The sequence below is a fragment of the Sarcophilus harrisii genome, chromosome 6 (assembly GCF_902635505.1).
Source record: "Sarcophilus harrisii chromosome 6, mSarHar1.11, whole genome shotgun sequence".
NCBI lineage: Eukaryota > Metazoa > Chordata > Mammalia > Dasyuromorphia > Dasyuridae > Sarcophilus > Sarcophilus harrisii.
The window spans coordinates 83,427,290-83,448,224 of NC_045431.1; the positions used below are offsets into that span (position 1 = coordinate 83,427,290).

At 31.6% G+C, this 20,935-nt stretch overlaps 1 protein-coding gene across 2 annotated transcripts in view; it reads left to right on the forward strand.

The window, feature by feature from the left end:
* The window catches only part of GLRB (glycine receptor beta), a 104,901-nt gene that overhangs the window by 59,804 nt on the left and 24,162 nt on the right, over positions 1 to 20,935 (forward strand). For both annotated transcript variants that reach the window (XM_003773111.3, XM_031944197.1), the window contains exons 5-8: positions 1,800 to 2,029; positions 2,138 to 2,220; positions 6,302 to 6,442; positions 12,103 to 12,255. In XM_003773111.3, the coding sequence (XP_003773159.2) occupies positions 1,800 to 2,029; positions 2,138 to 2,220; positions 6,302 to 6,442; positions 12,103 to 12,255 (607 nt within the window). The remainder of the gene's footprint in view (positions 1 to 1,799; positions 2,030 to 2,137; positions 2,221 to 6,301; positions 6,443 to 12,102; positions 12,256 to 20,935) is intronic.

Sequence of the window (20,935 nt, forward strand, 5' to 3'; positions counted from 1 at the left end):
CTGTCCTTAATTATTTGAACATCTGTCATATGGAAAAGGAATGAAACTTGTACTTGACAAAGGTTTCTTGACCATTTCATGTATGTATGTCATGGACATTTTTGGTAGTCCATTAAAATCTGTGTGAGCTTTCTCAGAATAAATTACAAAGGAAACCAATTATATTTAAAAACAGTTCCCAAAAGAGCAATTTGGAACTATGCTCAAAAAGTTATCAAACTGTGCATACCCTTTGATCCAGGAGTGTTACTACTGGGCTTATATCCCAAAGAGATCATAAAGAAGGGAAAGGGACCTGTATGTGCACAAATGTTTGTGGCAGCCCTCGTTGTAGTGGCTAGAAACTGGAAACTGAATGGATGCCCATCAATTGGAGAATGACTGAATAAATTGTGGTATATGAATACTATGGAATATTATTGTTCTATAAGAAATGACCAACAGGATGATTTCAGAAAGGCCTGGAGAGACTTTCATGAACTGATGCTGAGTTAAACGAGCAGGGCCAAGAGATCATTATATACTTCAACAACAATACTAGATGATGACCAATTCTGATGGACTTGGCCTTCCTCAGCAATGAGATCAACCAAATCAGTTCCAATGGAGCAGTAATGAACTGAACCAGCTACGCCCAGTGAAAGAACTCCGGGAGATGACTAAAAACCATTACATTGAATTCCCAATCCCTATATTTTTGCCTACCTGCATTTTGGATTTCCTTCACAGGCTAATTGTACAATATTTCAGAATCCAATTCTTTTTGTACAGCAACATAATGGCTTGGTCATGTATACTTATTGTGTATCTAATTTATATTTTAATATATTTAACATCTACTGGTCATCCTGCCATCTGGGGGAGGCGGTGGGGGGAAAGAGGGGAAAAATTGGAACAAGAGGTTTGGCAATTGTCAATGCTGTAAAGTTACCCATACATATAACCTGTAAATAAAAGGCTATTAAATTTAAAAAAAAAAGTTCCCCAAAAGTGAAAACCTAGATGCTAGAGGACAGAATTAGGAACTAAGTAGAAGTTGTTTAGTGAAAATAATTAAGTTTTGTATAAATAAACACATGATAACTTGTATTCCACAAGTGGAATTTGAGTCCTCAGGTGGTAGTACATGCTCATTCATGGAAAGTCTCTAAGCAAAGGCTAGATGGCTATTTATTGTAGAAAGAATTATTTTTATTATTACTATTATTTGGATATGGATTGCATTTGGTGGATACTCATGTGTGCAAAATTTTGATTCTATTATAATGCATTGTTAGCAAAGACAAAGAGATGACTGAAGTATTAGTACAGTCTTAAAAATCCTCTTTCTGCCTCTGATTAATCAGCTGCTCCCGCCTTCTCTTTGTAAAGAAAAGGAGTGACATGAACCTTAGTATCTCTGGCTCTAGTGCCTCAACCCAAGCTGCACATATTTCACAATTTGATTAGCATTTGATGATGTGAGCCTTTCTAAGAATTTAAATTGGGAAACTGAAAGGTGTATGCAATTGAGATCTTATATTACTGCAAGTAGATGTATAAAAAAAATTTAAATACTGTTTAGAATTTCCCTTTTTCTCTTTATGGAACCTAACTATTCATATGAATTACAAGATGAAAGAACATTGAATCTTTGAGGTTTAGCTGGATTATTAGTAATTTGTTTACTTACTAATCAGAAAATAAAATTTAGGAAATTTTATTTCAATTTAATAAGCTGAATATATTGACCTTTCTTTCAAAATTTAACCTTTTATTGACAAGACATAATATTTTCTTTTCTTTTTTTTCATGATTAGGACTATAGGGTTAACATCTTTCTGAGGCAGAAATGGAATGATCCTCGGCTGAAGCTTCCAAATGATTTTAGGGGCTCAGATGCACTGACAGTGGATCCCACCATGTTCAAGTGTCTATGGAAACCTGACCTATTTTTTGCCAATGAAAAAAGTGCTAATTTTCATGATGTTACACAGGAAAATATCCTCCTCTTTATTTTTCGTGATGGAGATGTCTTAGTTAGTATGAGGTACTGTTTCATATTTAAACTGATATGCACATTAATTATTTTCTTAAATTGGTGGTTTACCTGAATTTTATTTTCAATGGCATCTAAGCACTGTATTTATATTTTCAGATTATCTATTACTCTCTCCTGCCCTTTGGACTTGACCTTATTTCCTATGGATACACAACGTTGCAAGATGCAACTGGAAAGCTGTATGTACATTATATTATACATGATATGGGTTCATTTAAATAGGCTTAAAACAAATCATTGAATATGTCCTCAACATTGTAGAGAATAATTATAAAATGAATGTTATTCATTATAAACCCTTCATTAATTTCCTTTTGTTTAGAGACATATTCATTCTATTCATTCATCAGTATAGAGAGTTTTTTTGTTCTGTTATATTCTTTTATAATACTGATGGAGGAACAGGTTTTTAGCTAATTTTTCAGCGTTGAATCACAAAGGAGAAGAAAACTAAGCTTAACAGATCTCAGAATGCTTGTTAATTACTATTTTCATTCTTTAACTGAAGAGGTAGCATAGTATATTGGATTGAGAGGTGGCCTTGAAGCCAGGAAAGTCAGGGTTCAAGTACCACTCTGATGCATTCTGGCTTTATTGCTCTAGACAAATCTTTCAACCTCAAAGTGCTGTCATGGCAATACTTTAAACCTGTAAATTGCAATTAATTTGTGTATTGTATTGGTAAAAGGAATCCCCTCACCTGGGTGTTTCCATTATCCAAATCAATTACAGGTCTGTCCCTTTCCCCATTCTTTAGCTACCAAACACAAGATGAAAATGATTTGAATGTGGAATATTCATGTTATTGTATACAATTAATGTTCATAATAAATCAAATACAATTGATGTGCATAATAAATTTATGTGAAAAATACCCTAACAACAAAATAGAATTAGTCCCATTCAGAAGCTCAACATTGTATTTATCAGTAACACATCTTAAAAGTCACTAAATATTTTAATCAAACAAAAGTACTACAAGTCACTACAACACTTCCAGCAATACATGAATGGTTACTGATTTTTTTTTCCAGTGTATAAGGCATTCTGTGGAATATCATTCATATCTTGGCTAGACAACATACTTTACAGACTGTGATTGTGATTATTAAATTTTTCTTTGTAATGTGCTGAAATGGAACTTAAAATTGAACAGTGGTTTTTTTCTTACTTTAGAAAAGTTCATCCAGCTATAAAAGGAAAATTTCTGCATATGTTTCCAAGACCATGCATTCCTATTTGATCCTATTCCCAGATACACCCAAGGGTAGCCTTGAGTAATCTGTATGTTTGAGAGATGAACAATAGAGTCTTTATATTATATGTTCTAAGATTATACAGGATCCTTGCATTATGTCAGCATCGCATATCTTCACCATCTGTGCTTTGAAACTCTGAAATCATGCTGCCATTAAACAAAATATTCAGAATATACTCATTTACTGAGTTGTTTTTGTTGTATTTTGATAGCTGTCCCTATAGAGTTGAATTTAGCTTTGGGTTTCTCAATTAGTGAGTATTTTGGTACTTGAACCATATGACCAATTGACAGCTGCTACCTTGAGTTTTCAGGAAGCAAATTGAATAAGCATTTATTCCATGCATGTCCTCTAAGAAATTCCATTGTAATCTTTTTTTTCCAGATCTGTCTTCTGTAAGTTCTTTGGTGACAGTGACTTTTCATGTAAGATTTGAGCTCAGGCATGTAATTTCAGTGATAGATGGACATTTTTTGCTCCATACATGAAGAGAAGACACTAATAATGTGCTCTAATGAAGCATACTTCTTTTTTGACATTGATGATTCTTCACTTGAACTGTGCTAATTGTCCATGAGGAAAGACTCACTGTAGTTATTTATTAGTTACTATGTTTATCTATATGGAGACAGAAGAAAAAAGAAGACAGACCTAGCCCTGAGCAGTGAAGCAGGGACTCCTAGAAGCCTTAGGAGAGTGATGCCTTAGTAGGATGCTAGTTGTCTTGTCCTGATTTTCTTGAATACATGACTTTTAGAGACTTGGGTTTTCACTCAGAGTTCTATCAAATGGTAAGAAGAGTTCTTAGCTTGTTATTTTGGAAGCTAGGGAAGCTGGACTTATCGAATATCACTGAGTCTCTCTGTTTGAATATGGAAATAATGAAAATCAAATGTAACTCATTCACTATTTTCTGCTTAAAATATTACTGTATAAGACTAAGTTACATATGAAATGTAGGTATTTATTGATGGAGAGAATTTCCATAATGAAATTATTTATTCAGAATAAATCATCAGTTCAGAGCCCTAAATTTTTTGCATAGTAATTTACATAACTCCATTCCTTGTTTTATCTTGCCTAAGACCATTTTTATACACAGTAACAATTAGCAATACTTATATTTTATTTTGCTATTATTGTGAGGTGTATGTATTTTAAATACCATTTTTCTCTCTATTCTTCCAATATTTCTCTGCGCTGCAGAGGAATTTGTAAGTCTCATTGCTAAATCCTTCTGGAGATCTTTACTTGTTTGTTGAGGATTAACTCACATCTTTTGAATTAATTATTTGCTTGGTGGCATTTTTATTTTTGTTCATACTTTTCTTGGTGTACAACTGATCCTATTTAATCATGGACTTGAATGACCCTTAGAATATTTGGCTTCCTCGTACTAACAATCATTTCAATATCGCTAGCAGTTGTTGAAATGCGCTTGTTAAAAACGACAACTTTCATGAGATTCCTTAGAGTAATAGTCCTTCTTTGAAATGCAGAATTAAAAAAAAAACACAATGTAGGGGAGCAATGCAATGCTTATATATGGCACAAAACCCAGAACTCAACTGATAGAAAATTAACTAAATGTAGTAAATCTAGGTCATAGCTAGTTTCATCTAGTCAAGGTTAGATATTTTGAGTCAGTTAAGTGTCAGTAATACACACATAGTCTTTGCTGTTATAAACTGAAACCATATTAGAAATATTATCTGCCTCAAGGAATTAACACAATTTATTAATTTACTGAATATCCACATATTTTCTAATCCTTAGTTTGTATAAATCTACCTGTCTGGAGTGGCAGGGCTCTGCAAGTTATAGTTTATTTCTCTCTATGTAGCCTTCCTTTGAATTTCCTTAGATATTTCTCAATTTTAGGTGGGAAAGAACTCCTATCCAGGTCCTACAACTAATTCTTTGAAACTTAGGGTTGGAAATTTTGAAATTTTCTACCAATCCCGCTCAACTAACTATGAAATTTTACTTAGTGTTTTCATTACTTTTTTAGAATTCTGTTATGGATAATCTAGATGACATTGAAATCTTGCCATTTATATAAAGTTGTAATCATACCTTTGGAAAAATACTTATGCATTCATTATTTTTCCAAAGTAAGGTTTTTGTCTTTCACTCAAGTAATAAAATTCTATAAAATTGGAAAGTTTGTTTTCTATTTTCTTTGAAAGTTCAAGTAAATTTTATCCAGGGCATCCTACCTTTAGAGCTATAGTTATGCCACTGATGGGCACAGTCAGCAGCCATTTTTAAATACAAAAGCCAACACTGAATTTGTCTGTCTCAAATGCTTGAGCCACAGATAGCAAGGGTGATTGCAGTAGATATAATATCACTTAGAAATATAATAGCTAAAACTAGCTCACTGTTCTTACTTTGTACATAGAAATTTTACGATCTGTCTTTTATCTAATATTGACATGTTAGTATGAGTCTTGCCTAAGTTCCACATAACACTAATGTTGATCTCGGAACAATAAAAAGACTGCATTCCAATAATTATGCAAGGTTTAAAAAAGAGCAGATTGCATGATTATTTTCACAGACATTATGACACAGTTAAGGGCTTAGAGCTATATAATAAAATTAAAGAGTGGTATTAAAATTCTGTAGAGATCATTCACTCTATCCTCTATTCATTTCCCCCTTTAAAGGAGAGCAAAATCAGGACTTGAGAGGTTATATGTTACTTGATCAAGGTCTCATAACTGGTGAAAGAGTTGGGCCTTGAAAACAGGATTTAACATTTTAAATAATGGACTTTTTTCAGTATTGTATCAGTCAGTCACAATATGTCTACCCATTATTTTAAGAAGCAATTCTATAAAAGAAAGAGCAATGATGTTATTTTATAAGCTTTGCTATGTTAAAAATTTGAATCATTTAAAGAAAAAATTAAGGTTATTTTATGTATAATATTCATAAATACATTTTTCTGATTACATAATTCAAACTAATTGTTTTTTTTTTCTTTTTCATAAAGTTGGTTATACAACGGATGATCTGAGATTTATCTGGCAGTCAGGAGATCCTGTCCAATTAGAGAAAATAGCTTTGCCACAGTTTGATATTAAAAAGGAAGATATTGAATATGGTAACTGTACCAAATACTATAAAGGCACTGGTAAGTAATCCTTAAGATAAAAACAGAATCTGTATCACATACAACTTTTCAATGTGGTTGCAATATCCATAAATGACTAAGTGTAGAATAAGCAAGAACTGTGCAAAATAAATTTGAAATAACTATGTTGATAATATTCTTATTTTTTAAAAACCTCATATATACTATGCTTTCTTTATATTTTTAATGATGTGACAACTACACTATTGATTTTAACCTTTCTTGTATACATTTTCTGGATTTGAAAGGTCTGGTAGAACTCTTTAAATTTTATATGCTGAAAATGTAGATTATCCCACCCTGAATAAATTGCTTTCTTCAAATTAAACCAAATAATACCATTTCTGGCAAGGGTAGCAAAATATAATTGGAAATAAGAATGTTACTGATATTGTCTTAATACAATAAAAATCTAATCAATGATATTTTGCTATCTTCCAGATGATCAGTGAAATATGCACTTCATTTTTAAAAAATTGCTCTTGAACCTTTATCCTGGTCAGAGAATCATCAACTAAGAGATTATTGTATTACTTGATTGATAAATTATTGCATTACACTTAATAATTGGTACTCTTTTTGTTTTTAAAAAATACCAATACCACATAAGATCTAGACATAATAATAAATATAGTCAAGACTTAATTAGAATATTAGAAACCTAAATTCTATGCAACAGATCCATTTACAGATGATGAAAAAGGTGGACTGATTCAGAGATTTTGGGATGTCTGCATGAACTCAGTATGCTAAAACTGTCTTTTGTAGCAAGCAGTGGTTAACTCAACATAATATTTAGAATAAATATAACAAATGCAATATGTAGTTACTTAAAAGGAAAGTTGGTTTAAATTGTCTATTCCTGTTTTTTTTTAAATCAACCTATTGCATATCTTGCTGTAATTAAAATAATATATAATTTATAAAATTATATCTTAGTATAATGTTTAGTAAAATATAGTAATGCTATACTTTAGATGAGTCAAGTTCCAATTTAAATGTCAATTTGTAATCTATTTTAAAATATTTTAATAATACATATAACATATTTTAATATTAAAATGTTAAAATCAAATGTTTATTTAATAACAATAAATTAAAAAGATTAATTTTAAAAGGTGCCTAATTTTTATGCCATAATCATTTCTAATTTATCCAGTTGCCTACCATCAATCTTTCCTTGTAACAAAGAAAAATTTATCAATGTATACAGTGTTCAGAAATCAACCCTCTCACCCCCAGCTCTCTACTAGCAGGCAGGAAATATGCTTTCTTATCTGTCCTTAGGAGTCTAAGTTTTTGGTTACATCTAACCTAATTCAGTTGCATTTTAGTATTTTTCTCATTTATATTAATGTAGCCATTTTTCTGCTTCTGCTTTACTGTACAGCTGTGTATATCTTCATTTTTTCTGAATTTCTAATGCTTTTTGTTTCTTATTGTGCAATAATATTTTATTACATTTGCTGTACATTATTCAGGACTCTCCAAAGGCCCTAACCTCACATAATTATTTCTTGTGTATTCACTCTTTCTGTCTCTGTCTCTCTCTGTCTCTGTTTTGTGCTTCTGTCTCTCTGTTTCTTCTGTTTCCCTCTCTTTGTCTGCCTTTCTGTCTCTTTTGACTTGGAGTCAAAAAAAAAGTAAGTTCGAATCTAACCTAAGACACTTACTACCCATGTGACCCTAGACAAATCATACCCTGTAAGCTTATCCAATTAATTGGTAGAAATAATCAAATTGATCTGAGATGGATATATTTCACATTAATAGATGATGTTTTGTTCAATTAATGGTTACCTACTTCCTTTTTTTTGTTGTTGCAACAAAAAGTACTACTATGGACATGTTAGTATATATGGAACATCTTTATCTTTGATGTCCTTGAACATGAGTTGTAGTTATCAAACATTCTCAATTAATTCCAGATTGTTTTCCAGAAGATTAATCTAAATATTCACCAACAATCTGTTGGCTTTCTTAAAGTCCTTACAATGTTTATTATTTTCAAATTTTTATCTTTTTTATTTTGATAGGTATGAAGTGAAGCTTCGGAGTTGTTTGAATTTGCATTTTCATTGTTATTTGTGATTCAGTACATTGGTTTAAATGATTATATATATATATATATATTTCATATGATGTTAAAATCAAATGATTGTTTTTTTCTTCTTTTTGAAATTTCTTGCTTTTTTTCTTTTGACCATTTATATATTGGGTAATAATACTCGGTTTTAAATATATTTATCACAAATCCCTATGAATACTGCTCATCAGATTTTTATCAGATATTTGATAACATTTATACTGAACTAACTTATTCTGGGTACTGTGCAAGGCATCTCACTATGATTAACTCATTTGATCTTCACAGCAACCCTGGAAGGTAGATCTGTTTTTATTCTCATTTTACAGATGAAGAACCGAGGCAAACAGAATGGCTTACCTCTTTGTCTCTCTGTTTCTGTCTCTTTCTGTCTGTCTCTCTCTATCTCTGTCTTTGTCTCTCCATATATATTTGTGTGTAATTGACTGTGTGTCCTTTTCTGTGTCTCTTTTGACTTGGAGACAGGAAAAACTGAGTCGAATCTATCGTCAGACACTTACTATCTATGTGACCCTGGACTAATCATGACCCATAAGCTTATCCAATTAATTGGAGGGAATCATCAAACTGATCAGAGATTGATAGGATTGCACATTACTGGATGCTGTTTTGTTCAATTAATGATTACTTTATGACTTTCCCAGGATCATTTAGTTAATAAGTGTCTGAGGCCAAGTTGAACTCATGTACAGCTGATTCCGGGTCTAGAGCATTTATCTGTTCTACCACCCAGGTGTAATATTTACATCATGAACTATTATTAAAAACAAAACAAAAATCTTTTGTGCTCTCCTTAGAGCTTTATTTGGTTAGGATTTCCGTACCCTTCCCCCACCACTTCACAAACAAATGGTACCTCCATATGGTCTCTTATTTTTGTATGTTGTGGCTTTTCCCCTCTAAGACAGGCTTACTTCTTGCAGGATACACAAAATAACATTGTATTCATAGCTCTTATTACTAAAAGTTTCATTATAGCAATTGTATTTAAGTGCTATTTAGATGAATAAAGAAACTTTGAAACTGATGAAATGTTAATTTGTAGAATACTTCCATGTCTAACTATAAAAACATTTACTGAATACATTATCCTATATAGACTTATGAATAAATTATCCTACATTTAAAATGAATGGAACTCCCTAAATTAAGGAAACTCTTTATAGTTTCCAAACATTATGATGTTTTTGTAGGAAATAAATGAATAATTTAAAGAATTAATAAAAGTAATTTCCACAATAGAATTACTTTTTTAACTTCTTAGAACATTACTTTTTCTATCAAAAAGACATGCCATCTTTCAATTTATATGATTGCTTTATAGATGACCATTTGGTACCAATGAGCCAAAGATTTCATATGTTTTGCAATCTTTTATTACATATTTTGTTTTATTTAATGTTGAAGTTTGGCTATCATAAGAGAATGCTAATGTTTAGATCAGAAATGATGTATTACCAATGTCACCAAATCATCTTCAGCAAAAAACAATTAGCAATTGACAACATGAACACAGTGATGTTTATAGAGTATTGGGCAAAATATCAGATACAGATGCAGTGCTTACATTTTAAAAGGAATTTCCCCCAGATGGTACTTTTCCCCAAAATATTGAATTAACTGCAATGATGATATTTCATTGTGTGCATGGAAACAAAAGAAAAAAATGACATTTTATGTCATATAGCATTTTTCTTTTTAATTTGGTAAATAAATTTGTAATTTATCAAATTATCAAAAAAAGAATCTGTGATGATCAGTCAACTAATGAAAAATTTATGGCATTAAACTTTACCCGCTTTTTTATTTTATTTAGAAATGAAGAACAATCTCTTCCTATTTAAAACATCTTTCAGAAATATTTTTTGTCTTAAATGTCATAATAAAGGTAATTTTTAAGTATGACATTTGAGAAACTCTAATCTATTTGAACATAAAACCAAGTTATGATGAGAAAATATTCCATTTTTCCTGGAAATATTGCTTTACTTTAAAATTAATTGCCACTGTTACTTCAGTGGGGTGGATCAATATTGAAACATAAAGCTGGAATATTTATCAAAGTTGAGAAAATAATGAATGCAAAAGTTTGGCTGGGGAAAAAGTCATATCAACAAATATGGACATTATTTAGATGATGTTTTCTCAAATTTTAGAGGAAAAATACCCAGTAGTGACAGAACATATTTTCCTCCTATAATTGAGATAAATTTCTGCCAATTAATTATTTATTAAATTCTCTGAAATAAGATTCACCTTTGAAATCCTTGAATTGGAAATGTATTTTGATTCATAAAAATAAATAAGTAATTAGTGAACTCTATTTGCTTTATCTACATGGCAGTACTTAACTGAATATTCTAAATCTCTGTCTCTCCTACTGTCTTCTCTTTCTTTTTCTCCTTCACTCCCTCCTTCCCCCCCTCTAGTTCTGTCTCTCTCTTTTCCTCCTTTACTTTTCCCCCTAAAATACACATGGTATGAGTAACAAAAATAAGTTCCAATGCCAGGATCTGACAAACATTTCTCATAAAAATTTATCACCTAAATCCCTAAAATGTTCCTCTGTGTTTTACTGCTGAAATCCAGGTACCCATCTGCAAGACTCTTCAGTGAATAGTGTGTGCCCTTTCCAAAAGATTTGGCCTCAATCTGCCTCAAAACACAAATTTTATCAAAATTCCCATTCAATGTCTATTAAATGGAATGAAAAATAAGATATTTCCAAATAAGCAATATTGCACTGAACTGAGACCATATCTTGAAAATCTCAAATTTGTTGAGGGAACACAGCACTGTGGCTTTTATATATCTCATATAAAAAAGGTGACTAGGTAATTATCTGCAATGTAAAATGTCATAATCTAACGGAGGCTGTTTGAAATATTATGTAGAAAAGACTGAAATCACTCTAAGTGTGAGTAACGGGTGGCCTGAAGCAGTGATATATTTTGGAGATGTTCCACATGATTGACAATTACAAACATATGTTGTGGGTTTATCCAAAGAGAAGATTTGGATGTTGCACTTTGTGTATAACCAAAAAGGCTCTAAAAAGACAAATTCTGCATTTCCTTCTTTCTCATAATATGAAAAACGAAAATGTTAGACCAGGTAGTTTTTTTTTTTTTTTAAACAACTAATGATGTTCATTCTAAGACCCAAACTCTTAATGTCTTTTTAGATTTATTGATGGCAACACTATTATCTTAAGGGAAAAAAGAATACCGAGTCATCACAAATAAATGAATTTTAGCTTAATTTATTTCTCAATATAAGAACTTATTAAAATTAATTATTTGTTCAATATGTATTCCAATATGTCAGTACAGAAAAAAATGAAAACTAGAAGTATCAGGGGGAAAATGTTATTACCACTATCAAAAAATTGGAGAAAAAAGATAATATGAAAAAATTTATTTTTTGTTCAACTTAACACAAAATTTTTTCTCAATACTTTAAAAATGTTAATAATATGGGATTTGGACAGTAGTAATGCCTGAAAGTATTGCTTCTTAACAACTTATAACATACATGTATTTGATTTTGAAAGGCTATTACACATGTGTAGAAGTAATCTTTACACTGAGAAGACAAGTGGGATTTTACATGATGGGTGTATATGCCCCTACTCTGCTCATCGTGGTCCTTTCTTGGCTATCATTTTGGATCAATCCTGATGCAAGTGCTGCAAGAGTACCATTGGGTAATGTAGCCCTTCCCTCTTATTTATTTTATGTGTTAAAAGTCTTTAAGTCCTTTGTTTTCCCATATTCAAGTGTTTGGAAACAAAAAGTTTAGAAATAGATAAAAAACCAGATCATTCTAAATCTTTTTTTTTCTTGGTCTAATATTCTGGTAGCTTTTTACAATATATAACCAATTCTCTAGAACTAAGATATTTTGCAAATCTTTCAAGTAATTAATTCAATATAAATCAACACACTTTTTATTTGATAGGTGGAACTTAAAATAGAAAATAACATCAGAAATAGTTTATATTAACTTGTCTTTTTTATATATGAGAAAATTGAGTCTTTCTAAGGGGAAATGACTTCCGAAATCATAATGTCAAACTAGGAATATAACCCAGGTATCCAGGTGCCCTAGCTTCCATATATGAAGGTTTTTCTAGATAATTACACCTTGTTCCTATAAGAACCCAAACTACTTAAAATTAATTAACTAAAAATAGTTAATTATAACAGTCTCTCTAAAATAAACTGGATATATCCCTACCTTAAAAAGTAGAAGATAATGAAAATAAATTAAACTTTTTTTGATGACTCATGGCCATCCCTATGAATATTAATATATACTGCAATGATTCAGCAATGTTCTCAGGGGTTTTGAAAAAGGTAGCATTACTTGTCCAACCTATAACAAATAGTCTGTGACTGTTGTACCTTTATGTCCTGTATTATAAGAGATGGAGCTGTCTTTTAGAAAAATACTGGAGCTTTCCTTATTGATTTTCTTTAACAGTATCATAGTCTATCTTTCCTCACATCATAAATGTCAACTATCACTAAGGTTTTTGTAGATGGATTTTATCAATTCTATCTTTTTATATTGTCTTCAGTCCATTTTCTTATCACTTCAGGGGTTTTATTTCCATTCCTTTATTTTAAAAATATATTTATATTTTATATTTATATATGTTTATTTTTTAACATTAATTTTCTAAAAATTTTAGTTCCAAATTCTGAACCTTCCTCCCACCAATGCCCCCAATTCTTGAGAAGGCAAAAAAAATTGATAATACATGTAAAATCATACAAAATATATTTACATATTTACCATATTGCAAAAGAAAACAACAAAAATAAAGTAAATAAGTATGATTCAACCTATACTCAGAATTGATTAGTTCTCTGTCTAGAAATGTATAACATTTTTCAAATCATATTTCTTTGGAATTGTCTTGGGTATCTGTTGTGATGATAGTAGCAAAGTCTTTCACAGCTGATCATCTTTACAATAATGTTGTTGCTATTTCTGATATTCTCCAGATTCTGCAAACTTTACTTTGCATCAGATTATGTAAATCTATCCAGGTTTTTCTGAAACCATCCTTTTAGTTATTTCTTATAGCACAATAGTATTCCATCACTATCATATACAACAAATTATTCATCCATTGCCTCAATTAATGCTTATCCTGTCTTCAGTTCTTTATCTTACAAAAATCAGGTATAATTTTACTTTTATACAAATAGAAAAATTTCCCTTTTTCTTGATTTTTGGATAGAGATACAGACCTAGTAATGATATTGCTGCATTAAAGGGTATGCATAATTTTGTAGTCCTTTGGGTGTTATTCCAAATTGTTCTCCAGAATAGTTGGACTGTTTCACCACTCCATCAATAATACATTAGTATCCAGATTTTACCATGTCCCTTCAGCATTTTCATTTTTATGTTTTTTTCACATTATCCAATCTGAAGGATGTGAGCTAATATCTCATATTTCTTTTAATTTGGATTTCTCTAATTAATCATTATTTAGAGCATTTTTTCATGTGACTATTGATGGTTTCATTTCTTCTTCTGAAAACTGGCTGTTCATACTCTTTGATAATTTATCAATTGGGAAATGGATCATTTTTTTTCGTAAATTTGATTCAGTTCCTTATTGTTTCAGAAATAATGTATTTATCAGAGAAATTCTGTTTCCTTTTGGTTTTCCAGTTTCCACCTAATTTTGACTATATTAGTTTTGGTTGTTCAATTCCTTTTAATTCTATGAAATAAAAATAATCTATTTTATTTTTTATTATCATCTCTAACTTCTGTATACTATTTCATTCTCTTCTCATTAACTTATTTTAAATTTTATTTTATTGTTAACTCATAAAACAAGCATTTCCACAACATAATTTTTTAAAAAATGATTGCACATGAAACTGAAAATCTATTATGTACAACTTGCTATTCTTTTAAAATATATAATAAAATCTTCCAGGAGTCAAAATGATGGTGTACATAGTGAATCATTGTATTGCTCCCTTATATACTATCAAACAACCATAAAATAGTGCCCCCAAACAAATCTCAGAACAACAAAACCAGCAAAATGATGAGCTAAAACAATCTTTTAGGTCAAGAAACTTGTAAGATTGCCAAGAAAGGTTACTTAGGCAAAAGAGGAACACATTCTAGGACAAGAAGTGTCCCAGTAAGGCAGTAGCAATTCCTATCTCAGCAAACCAGCTGGGGATCTTGAGCCCTAGTGCAATGCAGCAGGCCAGTACTCGTGCTGTATCTTAGCAGCAAACTCGAACTCCAAAAGTAGAGTCATAAGCAAACAAGCAACCTCCGGGAGCTAGAACTCTTCTTGTTTTAGCATAATCCCAGGGAGATTCAGAAACATTTCACTGGCCATAGTCCATGTCAGACACCAGAATTAGGACCCTGGTTCAATCCCTGATTAGCTGTTAAACCATTACACCCTCTATCAGGGTCAGACCTCCTCCCTACCCACTTTCTCAGTGCAACATCAGATACAAAGATATCCTGTGGACTTCAGGGCAATATTAGTATGGCAACACATAAACAGCTGGGTCCTGCAGTGCCCAGCACTACACATTTGAGATTGTGCTCTTTACATCCCACAAACAGAGCTCAAATTTAAAATAAAAGGAATAAAAGGTAAAAAAAGATGGAACAAAAACAACAAAAAATAATGTATTCTTAGTTATTATGTTGACAAGGAAAGTCAAGATACAAACTCAGATGAGGACAATGATATCAAAATGAGCAAAATTCTAAAGAAAAATGGGAAGTAGTCTCAAGCCCAGAAAGTACTCATGGAAGAGCTCAAAAAGAAACTAAAAATCATATAAAAGAGGTAGAAGAAAAATGGGGAAAAGAATGAGAGAGATGCTAGAGAATTATAAAAAATGAGTCAACAGCTTGGGAGAAAAAAATTTGCTTAAAAATAGAATTGACCAAATGGAAAAGAAGAATCAAAAATCCAGCAAACTACTTTTTAAAAATTGTTAATTGGAAAGTAATTGACCTGGAAAGCAGATTCAGGAGAGACACTGTCAAAATCACTGGACTGCCTGGAAGCTATAATCAAATAGAAGATCTGGCTAGCATCTTTAAAGAATGTCCTAGAGCAAGAAGGCAAAATAGGCATTTAGAGAATTCACCAATAATCTTAGGAAAGAGATCCCAAAATAAAAATTCTAAGGAACATTATCACCAAATTATCAGTACTATCAGTTCAAGGAAATTATGCAACAAGTACAAGAAATAAACAGTTCAAATATTGTGGAGCCATAATCAGGATTACAAGAACTTTGTAGCTGCAATATTTAAGGACAAGAGGTCTTAGAACATGATATTCTGGAAGGCAAAGGAGTTAAGAATGCAATGAAAATACAACTACCTAATGAAATTAAGCACAATACTTTAATTTAATTCAGTGATATAGGATTTTATTCAGTGATATAGGAGGAATTTAAGCCTCCATAAAAGACCAGAACTGAAGAAAAAAATTGATCTCCAATATCAAGACCCAAGAAAAGTGTCATAAGATAATAAAAGGAAAGAAAACAAGGGATTCAATGGAGCTGATGTTTACATTTCTACATGGAAAGATGATACTTGCAATTCTTTAAAATTATATCACTAATAATATAGCTAAAAGGAATATAAATATATAGAAGGTATAGCTATATGATAAATCATAAGAAATAAAATAAAAGAAATAATTAAGGCATGAGGCAGAGAAGTTGCAGAAGGAAAAGAGAAATGGAATGGATTAGGTGTAAAGAGGTATGAAAAACCTATTATAATCAAGGGAAGATGGGGAAGTGGGCAAGTAGCAGCTAATGACTCTAGATCATCAAGAATTAATCAAACAAATTCAAAAGAATTCAAAAGAAATAGAATAAAATGTAACGTCCTTCATTAGAAAATAATTCTGGAGAATAAATGCTGGAGAGGCACTGTCAGAATCATTGGATTGTCTGAAATCTGTAATCAAGAAATTGCCTGAGCCATCAGTATTGATAGATAATATTTATAACAAGTTGAATATAAAAATCCAAGGGGGAAGACTGACAGAAGGAGAAAGCAGATCACAGGAGGTCATAAATAGAAGCAAAACAATGAGGAGGAGGGTAAGAGTGAAAGGAGAAAAAGGACAAACAAGAAGGAAAATAGAATTCAAAGTGTAAGTCCAGACTAGCTCCCTGGAGGCCTCAGGATCAGCCAGACTCAGGATAAGTAAAAGTCCTTGGTCTTTAAGGGGAGAAGCAAGCAAACTGCCATGAGTTTTGCCAAAGATCTCTTCTTGAATCTGGCATCCAGAATCTCCACCTTTCTCCTCCTTCTCCTGCAGCCAAGTGAGTCTTTGGCCTCTGTCACTCCACCCTCTATTCCTTGCCTATGATTATCTTAAGTCCAAACATTGAGCCAGCATCAAATAGTGAGAAGGGCCATTTTCCCAAACATATGCTAATAGAGTCCTTGTCTTATATTGAATAGGTAATTAGCCTTAAGTGCTTGGTTGTCTGATTCAAGCATACCTTTTTCAGAGTTTCAGCCCTTTACAGCAAAGGAATATATAGAAATCATAACTGCATGTGAAATGGGATAAACTCTCCCATAAAACAGAAACAGATAACAGAGTAAATTAAAAAAAATACTACAATAAATATATTGTTTGCAAGGAACATACATGAAGTAGAGAGACACAGAAAGAGTAAAAGAAAGGGACTAGAACATAAGCTATTATTTTTCCAGCTAAGGTAAAACAAACAAAGAAACTATGAGTAGCAATCCTAATTTCAGATAAGGCAAAAGCAAAAATAAACCTAATTAAGAGAGATAAGGAAGAAAACTATCACTAGCTAAAAGATATCATAGACAATGAAGTATTATCACACACATACACACATGTGTGTGTATGTATATTCACCAAGTGGTAAAACATCCAAATTGGTTTTTAATATTGCATAAATTTTATTGATCTAGGTATTTTATATTTTCCACTTAATGGGATTTTTTCAATTACCTCTAAAGATAATTTTCAACATTTATTTTTATAAGATTTTGATTTTCATTTTCCCCTCTGTCCCCACTACCCTCCCCCATACATCAAACAATCTGATATTAGTTATACATGTATAATCATATTAAACATAATTCCATGTAAATCATGTGGTAAAAGAAGAATCAAAACAGAAGGAAAAAAAAACATAAGAAGGAAAAAAAAGTAGAAATAGGATGCTTTGATTTGCATTTAGACTTCATAGTTCTTTCTCTGAGTGTGGATGACATTTTCCATCATGAGTCTTTTGGAATTGTCTTAGGTCAGTTTTGCTGAAAAGAGCCAAGTCTAGCAAACTTCACCATCATACAGTATTGATGATATTGTGTATAATGTTTCCCTAGTTCTGCTCACTTCACTCTGTATCACTTCATGTAAGTCTTTATAAGATTCCCCCCTCTTAAATCTACCTTCTCACCATTTGTTATAAAACAATAATATTGTATTATTTTTAAATATCACAATTTGTTCAGCCATAATGTGAAGACCACGTATTTTAAAATCAGCCAGAGTCAGGAATTCAGGTTAGGGGAAAATTGTCAGTCTTTATTCTCAGTGAAGAAAGATCGGAGGTGGAAGAGAATGGGCAATAGCAATGTGTATAGCTGAGTCAAGAAGCTAGCTAGACCAGCAGCCACATGACCAGCAGCTATAAGCATAGAACCCAAGCCAATCTCTCCCCGCCTCTCTTCCTGTCTCCCTGCCTCCACCCACCAAAATCGTCATTTCCTATACAACACATCAGGACTTGCACAGAGAGTGGGCAGGGGCCATTCTTTATCCAATCATGTATATTAATAGAGTATAGTCCAATTACTATTTAGCCTCATGTGCTTGGGACCTCAGTGCATCAACTCATAACCTAAATAATGGATATCCCCCTGTTTTCCAATTTTGTCACCAAAAAGATAGATGCTATAAACATATTTTGTGCATTTGGGTCATTTTCCTTTTTTTGTATAATGTCTTTGGGATACAGATCTAGAAGTGATATTGTTGAATCAAAGGATTTGCAGAGTTTTATAACCCTTTGGGCAAAGTTCCAAATTGTTCTCTAGAATAGTTGGATTAGTTCAGGACACCAGCAAAAATGCATTAGTGTTCCAATTGTCCAAGAATCACTTTAATATCAATCATATTACTTCTCTATCATATTAACCAATTAGATGTGAAATGGTACCTCAGAGTTATTTTAATTTGAAATTTAGGTCATTTTTTTCATATGATTATAGGTAACTTTTATTTCTTCTTTCCTGTTCCTATCCACTAATCATTTATCAAAAGGGGATTGACTTGTATTCTTCTAAATTTGACTCAGTTCTCTATAAATTTGAGAAATTAGGCCATTATCAGAAATACTGCCTATAAAAAACAAAAAACAAAAACAAACAAACAAAAAAACCAGTTTCTCAACTTTCTGCTTCCCTTTTTATCTTGGTTGCATTGACTTTGTTTGTACCATCCAAATCCTTTAAGGAGAAATTAAGTGAATTACAGGTTTAAAACCAAACAAGAGATAGATTTTGTTAAATTAAAAATATTTTGCTCAAACAAAACTGTGAAGGTTTTCTTGGAGGCAGCCTTATTCTACATTAAGTCTTCATAATTCTCTCTCTGAATGTGGATGTTTCTTTCCATCACAAACCAATTGGAATTGCTTGAATCATCTCCTTGTTGAAAAGAGTCAAGTCCATCACAGTTGATTATCACATAATCTTCTTCTTGTTGTGTACAATGTTCTTTTAGTTCTACTCACTTCACTTAGCATCAGTTCATTTAAGTCTCTGGATGCTTTTCTGAAATCAGTTTGCTCGTAATTTCTTATGAAACAATGATAATCCATTAACTTCATATACCATAACTTATTCAGCCATTCCTCAACCTATGTGCATCCATTCAATTTCCAGTTCCTTGCCACTACAAAAAGGGCTGTTACAAACATTTTTTTTCGCATATAGGCCCTTTTTTTCTCCTTTTTTTATGATCTCTTTGGAATACAGCCCCAGTAGTAAACCTAGTGGATCAAAGCGTATATACATTTTGATAGCTCTTTAGGCGTAGTTCCAAATTACTCTCCAGACTGGTTGGATCAATTCTTAACTCCACCAATAATGTGTTATAATGTGTTCCAGTATTTCCACAACCCCACTAACATTTCTCATTATCTTTTCCTGTCATCTTAGTCAATCTGAAAGGTATGAAATAGTACCTTAGAACTTACTCTCCATTTCTTTAATCATTAATGATTTAGAGCATTTTATATGAGTAGAAATTATTTTAATTTTATTGTCTAAAAATATTCTGTTCATATCCTTTGACTATTTATTGATTGGAGAATGGTTTGTATTCTTATAAATTTCAGTCAATTCAACATATATTATAGTAATGATATCTTTATCAGAAACACTATCTGTAAAAAATAATTCCCAGCTTTCTGCTTCCCTTCTAATCTTTGCTGCATTGGTTTTGTATGTACAAAATTTTTTAAATTTAATTTAATCAAAACTATCCATTTTGTATGTTCTCTAGTTCTTATTTGGCTATAAGTTTCTTTCTTCACAGATTGGACAGTTCTCAACAGAACTATCCCTTGTTCTTCTAATTTGCTTATAGTATCACCCTTTATGTTTAAATCATGAACCCATTTCAATCTTCTCTTTGTAAAGAGTATTAGATGTTGGTCAATGCCTACTTTCAGCCATACTATTTTCCAGTATTACCAGCAATTTTTGTCAAATAGTGAGTTCTTATCCCAGAATCTGGGATCTTTGGATTTATAAAACACTAGATTACTATAGTTATTGACTACTGTCTCTTGTGAACCTAGCCTATTTCACTGATCTGCTGTTCTATTCTTAGCCAGTACAATATGGTTTTGATGACCACTACTTTATAATATAGTTTTAGGAATGGTACAGCTAGGTCACTGTCCTTCACATTTTTTTTTATTAATTCGTTTGATATTTTTGACCTTTTGTTCTTTCAAATGAATTTTGTTATTATTTTTTCTAACTCTATAAATTAATGTCTTGGCAATTTGGTTTGTATGGCACTGAATAAGTAGATTAATTTAGGTAGAATTATCCTTTTTTATTATATTAGGTTGGCCTACCCATAAGGACTTTATATTCTTCCAATCGTTTAGATCTAAATTTATTTTGTTAAAAAATGTTTTGTAATTGTGTTCATAGAGTTCTTGGCTTTGTCTTGGAAGGTGGACTCCCTAATATGTTATATTTTAAGTAGGATTTCTCTTTCTATCTCTTGCTGGACTTTGTTGGCAACATGTAGAAATACCAATGATTTATGTGGATTTAATGAA